Below are 13,227 nucleotides of genomic sequence, written 5' to 3'. Positions count from 1 at the left end.
CCCAGATTCAGATTATGAGTGATTCGTTCATTGTAATTAAGTTAAATCACTATTTACAGAAAAACATCATTTCATTAGAGAACTGTGTGGTGTAACAGAGATCCATTCAGAAGAGAGTTACTTTGTACATAAGCTGCTAACTACATATTATATTCTTCAGAAATGTTTAGACTTAAGTGGTATGACATTGCCACACATGTTCACAGTACATAGCAAAGAAGAAAAAGACTGAACTGATATTTGTGTTTGTGCATGTTTTGTATTCAAGTGTGCATTTTCCATCAATAACTTGCATTTTACTGCAAAAATCATTCATCAAGTAAGCATGAAGATGTTGCACAGCTGCTTTGTGGCACCTGGCCATTTTCTCTCTCTGTTCAATAAGTTGGGGATTAAAGCTTGGTTAATATAGGAATACTGTGGGCTGTTCACATTCAGAGTGTAACAAGCTATGAGATGGAACACAACAATTTTAAGTAATGTTATTTTTTCTGTGCTGAATTTCATGAACACCACAGTCATTAATGATTTTTATGAATAATGTAACCATCCACAAATTTATGGCTGTTTGCATTATTCACCAACCATATAGGTAATGTTCAAGCCTGAGTAAACAGGTATTTGTGGTTCGGAAAAATTGGGTGGCTAAGTCTTACATGAATCAGTAGCTCAAAATCAACAAAATTGTATCAGTGTCTCAGTCATTTCAGTATTAAATTGTTTCTGAGCATCAGTTTCACTGCAGAACTGGCACAGTGCATATGGTGCCCATGATATTTGCAGATCCCCAAAAGTAAGAGCTACATTAATATTACTGTATAATTATGAATGTGATGGCCACACACACATTGAACAGTATCTCTTCGATATCCTGTAGGAAGAAAATGGAAATGTATGTTGTAATACTATGGTCATATGCTACCGAAATTACAGAAATTCCAACAAAATTCACCTTTGTAAAAAAATTATGAACTTTTTGTTCTTTTCTTGGACCATCACAGGACCGTAAGCATTTTTGTTGGCACAAGCTTTCATTGTCATTTCCCTGGTCCATGACAATGAAGAAATATTTTGCATTCAGATACATCACACATCTTGGAAATTTCCAGAATTGACACTATGTGATTGAATTGCCAGATGTAAGAAGGTACTGCTTAACTGTATCACTGATATCTCATTGCTTAAAATGACTGTGGAGAAACAGATGAAAGAATCGGACAGAATAATTATTCAGTTAATCTTAATAGGTATCATTGTACGCTGTAAGTTTCTTATTATCTGAATGAGTTACATAATTTTTTGTGGCAGATTTAGATGAATTTAAGTTCAGTAAACCTAAAATATTTTTTTTAATGCAGAATACTTTAATTTTTCAATTTAGGGTATAAACGTACATACTGAGGACATATTGAGGGATCCATCACAAATAAAATTGGTAACTGATGCGGGATTAATAATTTTCTGTTGGGGTGAGGATAACAATGATACTGCCACTATTAAACATCTGAAGAGCCTTGGACTTCATGCTATAATTTATGATAAGTGAGTATACAAGCTTAAATGTTATCATTATGGATTTCATGTTCACTAATTGACTCAGAAAATACTGAGTGGTTATAATTAAACCGACGGTGTTCAGAGTGCTGCAATGTGGGCTGTATACACTGTAGGATGCTGAAACATCATAGATACCTGTTTGTTAATAGGTTTGCTTGTGGAGTATGCTGTAAATACAATAGCTCCACTTTCTGTCACCAGTTGAAAATTTGGTGCATGTAGGACCAATGGGACAAATGTTCAAATTCATGATAACTATGGCACATTATTAGGATATTCTCACTAGTTACAAAATGTGTTCATATGTTCTTCCAGTTCAACAGTGTGCTGTTTTCACACCACAGCTTGGTCGACAATTGCTCACAGCATATCTGGTGTAATCAGAGTGGTATGATGTCGTATGTTAGCCTTCAGATCAGGAAGAATCTGGATATGTTTCTGATTGACACTATCTTTCAGATATCCCCACAACCAGAAGTCACATGGATTAGGTCAGGGGATCTGGAAAGCTACACATCTCGAAATTGCATAGAGATGATGCATTCATTATCAAAGGTATCTTGAAGCAAACCTGTCACCTGCCAAGTGTGGTGTCACCCTATCTTGCATGAAAATAGTGGTTTGGACACTGTTAAGTTCTTGCAAATCTGAACTCACATATTGCACAAGGAGGTCCTTACAAGCAAGTGTCAGCTGTCCACCTAACAGGTCTGCATGGTGTCACCTCCAGAAGGAAATTGGACTGAGAGTGAAGGAGCTTGTGAAAGCACACCACAGAGTCACACTCCCTAAACTGAGTGCTGTTCCTGCATAACATGTGGATGAGTAAAACTCCATATGAACAGTTCTGTGCATTTATGGAACCCTGCATTGTAAAATGTGACTCGTCTGTTCAAAGAATATTCCCCATCCACATATCATCCATTTCAGTGCGTGCCAACAAACAAAAGGTAAAGTCACAACATTGTAGTCTATCTTGGGGCTTCATTCGGTGCACACTCTGAATCTTGTGGGGATACCAGTGTAAAATGTGCCACAAAAATCTTTTGAATTGTTGATGAGGGGGAGAGAGAAGTCCTGTTTCACAGCTCATTGAAGCACTGGCTGCAGAATTAGAGGTGTGTTCTGCACAGGCCGCCTCCCTCTCCCTGCTGCACCACATAATTTAACTATTTCTTCAAATTTCTTGATCATATTATTTAGCTCATTTATTGACATGGGGCCTCTTTGCAGCTGTTTATGTCGGCAATATTCCCGCAATGCAGCATGGCTATTGCGGCCATTTTGAGAAAAAAACTTTACCAGCAGTGTATGGCCATTTTTCTCAATAGCCATTGTGTTTCATACAGAAAACTTAAACTTTCTTAACCCTTTATACCAAGAGTCACTTCAAAAAAGAAATCAACAAGTCTCGTCAAGCAACAAATAGCATACTGATGTCAAAACAGTAAACATTTCACATTCTGGCAGCTTACAGTGCCATATTTTCACCTGGTGGCAGAAAGTGAAACTATTATGTTTTTCAGCATATTCTGTGTGCACACCAATTAATGAACACCTATGATGTTTCAGCATCCTGCGATGTATGCAGCCCACACTGCAGCACTCAGAACACCATCAGTTCAATTACAGTCACCTGGTAATTTGTAAGAATTATGTATAGAAATTTGTCTTATTGTGCAGTGTTAATTTAAATTATAAGATGCAACTAAATAAAACAGAATTAAGTACATGCATTAAAGGTAAAGTTCTGTTAATATTGTACATTTGATTCTTAACTTTCAAATTAGTTAACTCATGTAGGGATTATTTTTGGCATTGCCTTTACATTGAGTGTATGCTAACTAAATTATTATACTTCTGGTTTGGAATCCAATTGACAAATTAAATGGGGTTTCTAAAATGAGGCTTCTGATGTTTGAGAAAGGGAAGTTTATAATTTGTGTATACTGCCAGTTTTGACATATGACTGTGATGTATGGACTTCAGTGAGAAAACTATTTTTGAACTGAGAGTTACTTGGCAAGCAGTTAAGGGAGGCTCATTGGACACTACCAGGAGAGGTGGGAAAACAAGGGAACAGACTGGACTGGGTGAGCTAACTACGACTGTAACCAAAATTAAATTGCAGTGGGTAAACCATGTAGCAAACAGATGGTTCATGAGCAAGGAAGCTTTTTGCTGAATTCAAAGAAATTAGAAGAGACTGAGGTGACAAGCTGGGTAGATGACATTAGAGAGCACACTGGAGCAATGTGGAAGAGTGTAGCTGAAGATTCTAACACAGTGAGAAGTCCACAGGAGCCTTTTATATCAAGATTCTGTGGATATTTTTGCAGTTTTTTGTAGAAAGTACTTTGTTATAATTGGCAATTCAAAAAGAAAAAACAGGTTTCAATTGTTATAGAAAAACTGTAAAAGATAGAAACACATTACACATGTCACTGGATGGAAGAAGGTTCAAAGTTTTGACATAATGGTGCTGTTGTTTGTTTGTTGCATCAGGGTGACTACACCACAAGAAAAATCATGTTGTGTGTTGGAAGTTGCACAGAGTCAATCCCTTGTTCAAATGCAAAGTGCATTCCTCACATCTTGTGACATTTTTCTTTGAGGGTACATAAAAGAAAGAATCTTTTCCCATCTGTGGCAGCTTCTCTTCAAGAGCTCAGAAATCAAACTGTTGAGCTGTCAATTCAGTAAACAGCAACCAGTTGCTTCGGTGTGGAATGAGGTTGACTACCGTTTTGATTTTTATGTTTCACAAGAATACTTGGTGCTCAATTTGAGTGTAAACTATAGTGTCTGGGCAAACAACCTTTCCCTTTCTCTATCCAGTAATGTGCACAATGTGGTTCTGTCTTTCATAATTTGTCTGTAATAAACAATTGAAATCAGTTCTTTATTTTTGAATCCCACTGTAAATATTTGCATCACTTGCAGCAAGAGTTAGGTTACTATTAAAATTTTTTGCAAGGTCATTAATGTGCAACATTGGTGTAACACACTTCTCTGGTCTATGCTTGAAATTGGAGATATGCCGATGTTGAATCTCCATCTAAGATAAGATCCTGCACCCTCCTGACTAAAAAATCCTCAATCCAGTCACAAATTCTGTTTGATACTCCCATATGATCATGCTTTCCATAATAAGCATAGGTGTGGTATCAAGTCAAATGCTTTCCAGAAGTTGTAAAATACTGCATCCATGTCATTGTGTTGATACAGGACTTTCAGGGTTTCATCTGAAACAAAAGCAAGTTGGGTGTTGCTTGATAACTGTTATCGGAATTTGTTAGAACTACTTCATATGTTTGAACACACACATAAAAGAAAGTTATAATTAGGCAAGCTATCGGAGCCAGTGGCTTGTTCTTCAGGCAAAAGGGTTGAAGGGGAAGGAATAGGGATGAAGAAAAAGGACTAGAGAGGTCTAGGGAAAGGGGTAGATTTTTGAAAAGTTGCCCAGAACCATGGATCAGGGGAAACTTACCGGATGGGATGAGAAGGAAAGACTGATTGTTGGGGACTGCTTTGGACGAGATTTGAAAACCTGAGAGCTTAAAGGTGGAAAATAGGGTAATATGCAAGACAGAGATTACGGCATAAACATTGTGCATGAGTTAATAAGAGTGAAAAGCTGAATGCATTGTATGTAATAAAGGGGGGTGGTGAAAAATGGACAGGTAAGAAATGAAAGATGTAGAAAACTAAAATGGAGTGAAGGAAAGAGTAGTTACTGTGAAGAAATGCTGGGACAGAAGAAATTAACGTAAGTTAAGGCCAGGTGGGTGGCAAGAACCAAGGGCATGTTGTAGTGCTAGTTCCCACCTGCAGAATTCTGAGAAATCGTCTGGGGGAAGAATCCAGATGGTGTATGTTAAGAAATGGGCACTAAGGTCACGATTGTCTTGTTGTAGAGCATGCTCTGTAACAGTATATTGGGTGTTACCAGTATACACCCTCTGCTTATGCCTGTTCATCATTAATAATTTGGTTGTGGTTGTGCTGATGTAAAAGGCTGAACAGTGTTTACATAACAGATGGTATATGACACATGTCATTTCACAGGTGGCTCTCCCTTTAATAGTATATGTTTTGCTAGTTACTGGGCTCCCAATCTTCGCAATATTATTGCCGGACCCTATGCTTCTTCTGCATCCAAGTCCCTACCCTATGGCTCCTACCCCTGTGACCGTCTCTGCTGCAAGAGTTGCCCTATGCACCTTCCTATTGCCATCTATACCAGCCCAGGAACTGGCAAGACATATACTATCAAAGGGAGAGCCACCTGTGAAATGATATGCCTCATATACCTGCTGTTATGGCAACACTGTTCAGCTTTTTACCTTGGCACGATTACCACCAAATTATCAATTAGGATGAACAGGCATAGGCAGAAGATGTAATCTGGCAACACCCAATATCCTGTTGCAGAGCATGCTGTACAAGAAGACAATTGTGACCTTGGTGCCTGTTTCACCACACGTGCCATCTGGATTCTTCCCCAGACTCAGTTTCTCAGAACTCTGCAGGTTTGAACTATAACACTATGACATGCCCTTGGTTCTCGCCGCCCTCCTGGCCTTAACTTATATTAATTTCTTCTGTCTCAGCACTTCTCCACAGTAACTGCTCTTTCCTTCACTCCGTTTTAGTTTTCTACATCTTTCATTTCTTACCTGTCTATTTTTCACTGCCCCCTCCTACCTCTGATACATACAATGCACATAGCTTTTCACTCTTATTAACTTGCGCACGATGTTTAAGCAATAATCTTTGTCTTGCATATTACCCCGTCTCTCTCCTTTCAGCTCTCACATTTTCAAATCTCATCCGATGCAGTCCTCAACAATCATCTTCCTTCTCATCCCGTCCGGTAAGTCTCCCCTGACTGTAGTTCTGGGTGATTTTTCCGAAATCTACTCCTTTTCCTAGACCTCTCCAGTCCTTTTCCTTCACCCCTCTTCTTTCCCCTTCAACCCTTGTGCCTGAAGGGGAGGAGCCACTGCCTTTGAAAGCTTACCTAATTATAAGCTTCTTTTATGTGTGTGTTCTGCTGCCTGTGTGGTGGGTAGATCTTTTATCCATCCAATTAAATTATTTTGTCAAAAATAGATTGTTTTTGTTATATTATTTCATTGTGTTTGAGTATTCTGCAACAGATGCAGGTCAGTGATATTGGATGGTAGCTTTGTTTATCTGTTATGCTATCCCTTTTGTACACAGGTATAATCTATGTTTTCTTCGCTCCACTTGGCAAAAATTTTTTGCGCGAAGTGTCTTCAGTGTATCGGCGTTACAAGCGAGCTAACTTGGCTACAAATCCTGTATGGAATATGATAGTTATTCCATCATGCCATGAGCCTTGTCAGTAGTAATAAATCTAACTGCTCCTTTGTGCCACTAACACTATCATCACTCATCTTTAAAGTGTTTCCAGAATTAAACTGTAAACTGGGACAGTAGTTGTGGGTCCTCTGTTGTAACATTTGCAGTCTTTCAGCATTTTTGCTATCTCAGTGTTTGTTCCTCCGTACTTGTGTGAGTATAAGTAATTTGGGTTCGACTCTCAGCCTTTATATGTGCCAAAAATTACTATGGATTTTGTGAGAAATCTTTCAATAAAATTGTGCTTCAGTAATCTTCAAAGGCTTCACTCATTGCACTTTTTAACAGCTAAATGTGTTTAATTCAGCATCTCTAACTATAGTCTTATGCTTTGTTTTACAACTTTTGTGCAGTGCTTGCTGTTTCCTTAAAAGTTTATTTGTACTGGATGTATACTGTGGAGGGCCCCCCCATCACTAGCTGCTCTACTAGATACATTCACTGATAAGCCAAAACAGATGACCACATGCTTAATGGTATGCTAATACACCTTCTGTAGTTTGCAGAAGAATCTGAAGCAAACGATAGTGATGTTTTATTATTATTATTATTATTATTATTATTATTATTAAAGTTTTGAAAACACCTTGGTCTTTAGGTTGTATTAAACTTGTCACATCAATTGGTGAGAAAAATGTGCGAGTACCATCGCATTGTAATTCTTCCTCATCAGGGTGTGAACCAGCGTGGTCAAGCACTAAGATTGCTTTATGTAGGTGTCTTTTGGACTCTGGAACAAAATCTTCAAAAAAACCACCTGACCCAGTATCAAACTCGAGCATTCTAACACAAAACTCTACTCACTGCACCAACTGGACAGCACAGATACACATTACTGAATCAAGATACTAGTCATATGTTTGCTTAAAATGTTACCAAGTTCCCTTTCTTTGACATTGATTTTATACTGAATATATGGAGGGGATGAAGTTTAGACACATTTTTATATCATTAATATGCAAGGAATTGCACTGTGGCATCAGAATGCATAAATTTTGGTTCACCCTATAGTCTCTTTCCTCTTCATAGCTGTCACTACTCTTGATCAAATAACTGGAGATTGATTCTAAGCATTAATCTCAGCTCTTGTATCAACCATTGATAGTTCAAAAACTGGCCTTTTTTTTTTTACAGTAATGATATTATGTGCTTCTTCCTGAAGTTTTTGGCGAAAAATAATCTATTCCTTTTCTCTTATGAACATCTGTTGATCTTCCAGCATTTATTTGTAGTTTGCCTCCCAAAGTTGATACAAAGCTTCTAATTTTGGTACTGGTATAGTATGCAGATTCCCAACTACTTTGACAGAATTCATGCCACCTCCAGTCCCACAAAAAAAGAACAACTATCTTTACAGCTAGTGTGGCACTTTGGCACCCAGTTAGTTTGTACGTCCACAAATTCTAGAAGAAATTCTTTAACAATTTGCTCCCAGTTAGTTCACAAAAGTAGTACCTGAGCAAATAAATTGTCTCCCACAATCATACTGAAGATGAAGAAATTTTACTATTTATGGCTGTTAACTTATATTTAAAGGGAAAAAAACAAAACAAAAGGGGTTGGTTTGGACTGTGTTGTAAAAAAGGGACAATTTGGCTCTGTCTGGCCACTTTATCCAGCTTCTGGTCACTGACCAGTCACATCATCTGACAAATGTGATTTGTGAAATAAGAACATTTTCAATTAAGGAGACTGAAGTAAACAACCTGTTTATATTGGTAACAAATAAATTTATTGAGAAGTAATAATTTATAAAGTTATTCCTGCTCCCCATGATGCTTGGATTTGAATGCATGGAAACATCCTTTCCCCTTTCAAGCCCAAATTTCACATAGCTCTTTTTTATATGAAATGAAACACAATTTCATGTAGCCCATCAATGGACACGAGTGATCTCGGTGAATTGTAAATAAGCCACATTATAATTTTACTTGTGTTGGCATGAGCTGAAGAGCTGATCATAGTGTATGCAGCACCATTCAGTGCCGATTTGTGAACGAATGTGATGGTGCCACCCTTCCTACCAGTCAGGTGTTCCCAAATATATTTAAACTGGAGATGCTAATTGGAAGTTACATTTAAACTGTGACACTGCAATCTCCAGGATCAATGGACAAATGATTTGCATTATCTGGATCTGAATTTCTTTATTAGATGCTTCTGCTCCTGTGTCCCGTTTGAGGATCTTTAAGTCCCACTTGTAGGCATGAACATGTGTTATTGTAAGTTCATTGAATGGCATGGAATTTGAATTAAGTAAGTCACATATAGATGACATTGTAATTCTGTCAGAGACAGCAAAGGACCTGGAAGAGCAGTTGAACGGAATGGACAGTGTCTTGAAAGGAGGATATAAGATGAACATCAACAAAAGCAAAACGAGGATAATGGAATGTAGTCGAATTAAGTCGGGTGATGCTGAGAGAATTAGATTAGGAAATGAGATACTTAAAGTAGTAAAGGAGTTTTGCTATTTGGGGAGCAAAATAACTGATGATGGTCGAAGTAGAGAGGATATAAAATGTAGACTGGCAATGGCAAGGAAAGCGTTTCTGAAGAAGAGAAATTTGTTAACATCGAGTATAGATTTAAATGTCAGGAAGTCATTTCTGAAAGTATTTGTATGGAGTGTAGCCATGTATGGAAGTGAAACATGGACGGTAAATAGTTTGGACAAGAAAAGAATAGAAGCTTTCGAAATGTGGTGCTACAGAAGAATGCTGAAGATTAGATGGGTAGATCACATAACTAATGAGGAAGTATTGAATAGAATTGGGGAGAAGAGGAGTTTGTGGCACAACTTGACCAGAAGAAGGGATCGGTTGGTAGGACATGTTCTGAGGCATCAAGGGATCACCAATTTAATATTGGAGGGCAGCGTGGAGGGTAAAAATCGTAGGGGGAGACCAAGAGATGAATACACTAAGCAGATTCAGAAGGATGTAGGTTGCAGTAGGTACTGGGAGATGAAGAAGCTTGCACAGGATAGAGTAGCATGGAGAGCTGCATCAAACCAGTCTCAGGACTGAAGACCACAACAACAACAACAACAACATATAGTCTAATACAAAAATGCTAAAACAAGATTACATATGTTGTCAAATTAGGCCTTGTCTCATTCTGATACAGAATGTTGCCTATAATGTGATCTAAACATGATGAATGAGTTCAGTTAAGTTAAGCTATCTCCTTTTGTGCTGACGGGTATGAATTTTCAACAGTCGAAGACTGTGGAAATAGGTATGGTCAGCATGAGTGTTGGAAATAGCCTTTGTGTGTATTGCATTATTGCAGAGTTAATTTGTTGAGATTGATCTCTCCTGCAGTCAGTTTGTAACTGTGATTGTAGATGTTTGTTAAAAGGTTTCACTATGGAAGAAAGAGTGAAATAGTTGTGGAGTACTGAGCTCCATAAGCGCCAACAGTGTATCAGCAGTTCAAGTCTCTATGCTATTTGTCTCTCAAGTTGACTAGCTGTGTTGGTCTTTGAGGACAATTACTGCAGTAGAAAAACCAGGGAAATATGATACTACCTGTAGGTGAAGTCTTGGATTTGTTTGTATTCGCTTTCTCAGTACCACAATAAGTCTAGAAGAGTAATTCTTTGCTCCATGACAGTGCACATTTTGAGATGTGGGAAAATGTGGCTTTAGATACACATTTCAATGGACTTGCTAAAACATTAAATTGATATTCAGAGTCAAGGTAAAACTGCCATATTCCCAAAATAGAGTAATGTTGGAAAGTGTGTGTGGTAGCTGTTTTCTTCTCTATAATTGCAGTATTAAAATATTTGTGCTGATTGTTTAGCAACAATTGGCTTCAGAGATTTTGAAGACTCCCAGACCATATGGCTGTTGCCCATGTGGTTGTTCTTCATTTCAAAAACTAAAGATTTAGTCGAAAGGACAGTGATACCCAGCGGATGAAGATTTGTAGTAGATGTGATAAGATAAATTTTCCCAACTACCAGAAATAAAAAGTAAAAAATGTTCTCACGAATTTCACTGACAAAAACTGAACAGTAGTAAACTTTCATCACACATTTGTATAAGTACAAAGAGTTCTGTACCAGCCCATGCAAAGAAAATGTTTTAAATGTTTGACATTCAGTACAATGGTTTATAAGCATTTGATATTATTTTGTTCTATCTCACTTGTCTGCTTTCTACCATTTCTCATGTTTTCAAATGTCATCTCTTCATACTATTTCAAAGTTGAATTCCCTCTTGTGTTCTTTGGCTGCCTTGACATGATAATTATTACACACTTCTTTTCAGAATTGATAAGTTTGGGACAAAAGAAGTAAAGGAGAGCATATTCCTTGTGGAAGCTAGAGAAGGACAGAAAAATTTATTGCAGATTGCACAAGAAGTGGATAAGAAGCAGTCCTCTGATAACAGTCCATTGATGCACGCCTCTGTCACGCCTGCTGCAGTAAGTGAAATTAAAAACATTGCTTTCAGTTTTTCAACAACATTGCTTTCAATTCCGTTTTTCTTTGGTCTACTTCTCCTTGATATTTCTGATATTTGTTTCAGGATTACCAGCTGCACATTTCTACAAACTGCACTCCTCTAAATGATGATCCTCTTTCAGCCTCAGCAGTGCTTATGAAAAATTTGGGGTCGTCTATGGATGTCTCTGAACCCAGTACTCTTACTAGTATAAAGTCAAGCTGATGTTAAAATGTTGAGTAGGCAATACAATTGACACCAAAATAATTTGACCACACCCCGTAATTATGGTGCAAGAGGAAAAATATTTATTTTAATAGGGACAGTGATTGGAAATGTTAAGTGAAGCCTCTTAGTTTTGTTTCATAAGCAATAATTTAGTATTCAGAATCTGAGTGATCTCTAATGTAATTTAACTTATTACTCAAGCCAGTGATCTGACTTGAAAATTATTATATGACCTCATATTCATTGCATAATTGTTTGAAGTCAATATGTTTAAGATGCCATTCTTGAATTAATTCACCACAAATACATCCTATTACAATTTCTATTTGAAAAGTTTCTTTTTCTATTCCTCACAATAATAATTAACTCATAGTTGTAGAAAGAACTACGTATGTTGTAGTTTGGCTTCTGACTATTAAATAATTGTCTGGTGTGTGTTTGACTTTCAGTAGATCGTAAACATACCATACATGCTTCTTTGAATATATGTCTGTAAACAATATTCCAATAATCTTTGCTCTAGGTGGATTGCCTTGTTAACTGAAGGCCTCACTTTTGTGGATATAGTCTCCAAATGCAAACAAACACCCTGTGTTTAGAATTTCATGACATCATATAAAGCTGAAACCTGAAAGCATTGAAAAAAAATAATTTTATTTAAATAAACATATACCTGTAACCAGTCACTTTTATTGATCTTTCACTATCATTTTGGAGGATTACACCTCCGTCACCAGATGAAGCTACTTAAATTAACAAAACATGTTGCTCACTCTGACAGCAAAGACAAAATATGGCCCTAAAATATTAGTGCTTCGATCACAGGTAAAAATTGTAAAATACTTTTAATACTACACACACCATAAAGATTGTCTAATAGGAGGTAAATAATGCAAAGAACTCTAAACATAGTGGCAAATGATACTACCAACAGACACTGTAAAAGTTGTTTACTAGGAGGTAATCAATGTAAATAACTTAAAATGTAATGAAATCAAAGAATGGAATATCCAGGGTAGAAGAATGACAATATTATGAAAAGGATAGATTGCTACTCACCCTATAGCAGAGATGTTGAGTCACAGACAGGCACAACAAACAGACTACTAAATGTGTAAGCTTTTGGCCAGAAGGCCTTCTGAAATAGACAAAACAAACACACAAACACACACACACACACACACACACACACACACATATGACCACTGTCTCTGACTGCAGGGGCCAGAGTGCAAGCAACTGCGCGTGAGGACCAGGCCCCAACAGCCAGAGACAGTGGTCAACTGTGTGTGAGCTGCATTTATGTGAATGTGTGTGTGTATGTTGCCTATTTTGGAAGAAGGCCTTTTGCCCGAAAGCTTACATGGTTATAAGTCTTTTTGTTGTTCCTGTCTGTGACTCAACGTCTCTGCTTTATGGTGAGTAGCAATCTATCCTTTTCATAATATCAAAATATGACGAATGATGTTGCCAACAGGGGGGAAATGTATCTAAAAATTTTATTGGAATGGGCGTGCATGTATATTCACGGCTGTTGGCAGCATAATTATATTTTAAATATTTTTAATGTGTTGGAGCCATGTACTAAAATAGT

General features: G+C 37.4%; 1 protein-coding gene across 4 annotated transcripts in view; it reads left to right on the top strand.

Moving 5' to 3' along the window:
- LOC126088604 (glycerophosphocholine phosphodiesterase GPCPD1-like) overlaps window positions 1-11,966 on the top strand; it is a 272,534-nt gene extending 260,568 nt beyond the window's left edge. For all 4 annotated transcript variants that reach the window (XM_049906819.1, XM_049906816.1, XM_049906817.1 and 1 more), the window contains 3 exons: window positions 1,382-1,542; window positions 11,229-11,385; window positions 11,490-11,966. In XM_049906819.1, coding sequence (XP_049762776.1) covers window positions 1,382-1,542; window positions 11,229-11,385; window positions 11,490-11,630 — 459 coding nt within the window. In that variant the 3' untranslated portion in view covers window positions 11,631-11,966. The remainder of the gene's footprint in view (window positions 1-1,381; window positions 1,543-11,228; window positions 11,386-11,489) is intronic.
- Window positions 11,967-13,227: the final 1,261 nt, after the last annotated feature.

The sequence above is a fragment of the Schistocerca cancellata genome, chromosome 6, assembly GCF_023864275.1.
Source record: "Schistocerca cancellata isolate TAMUIC-IGC-003103 chromosome 6, iqSchCanc2.1, whole genome shotgun sequence".
Taxonomy (NCBI): Eukaryota; Metazoa; Arthropoda; class Insecta; order Orthoptera; family Acrididae; genus Schistocerca; species Schistocerca cancellata.
This window is presented reverse-complemented; position numbering and strand designations above follow the sequence as displayed.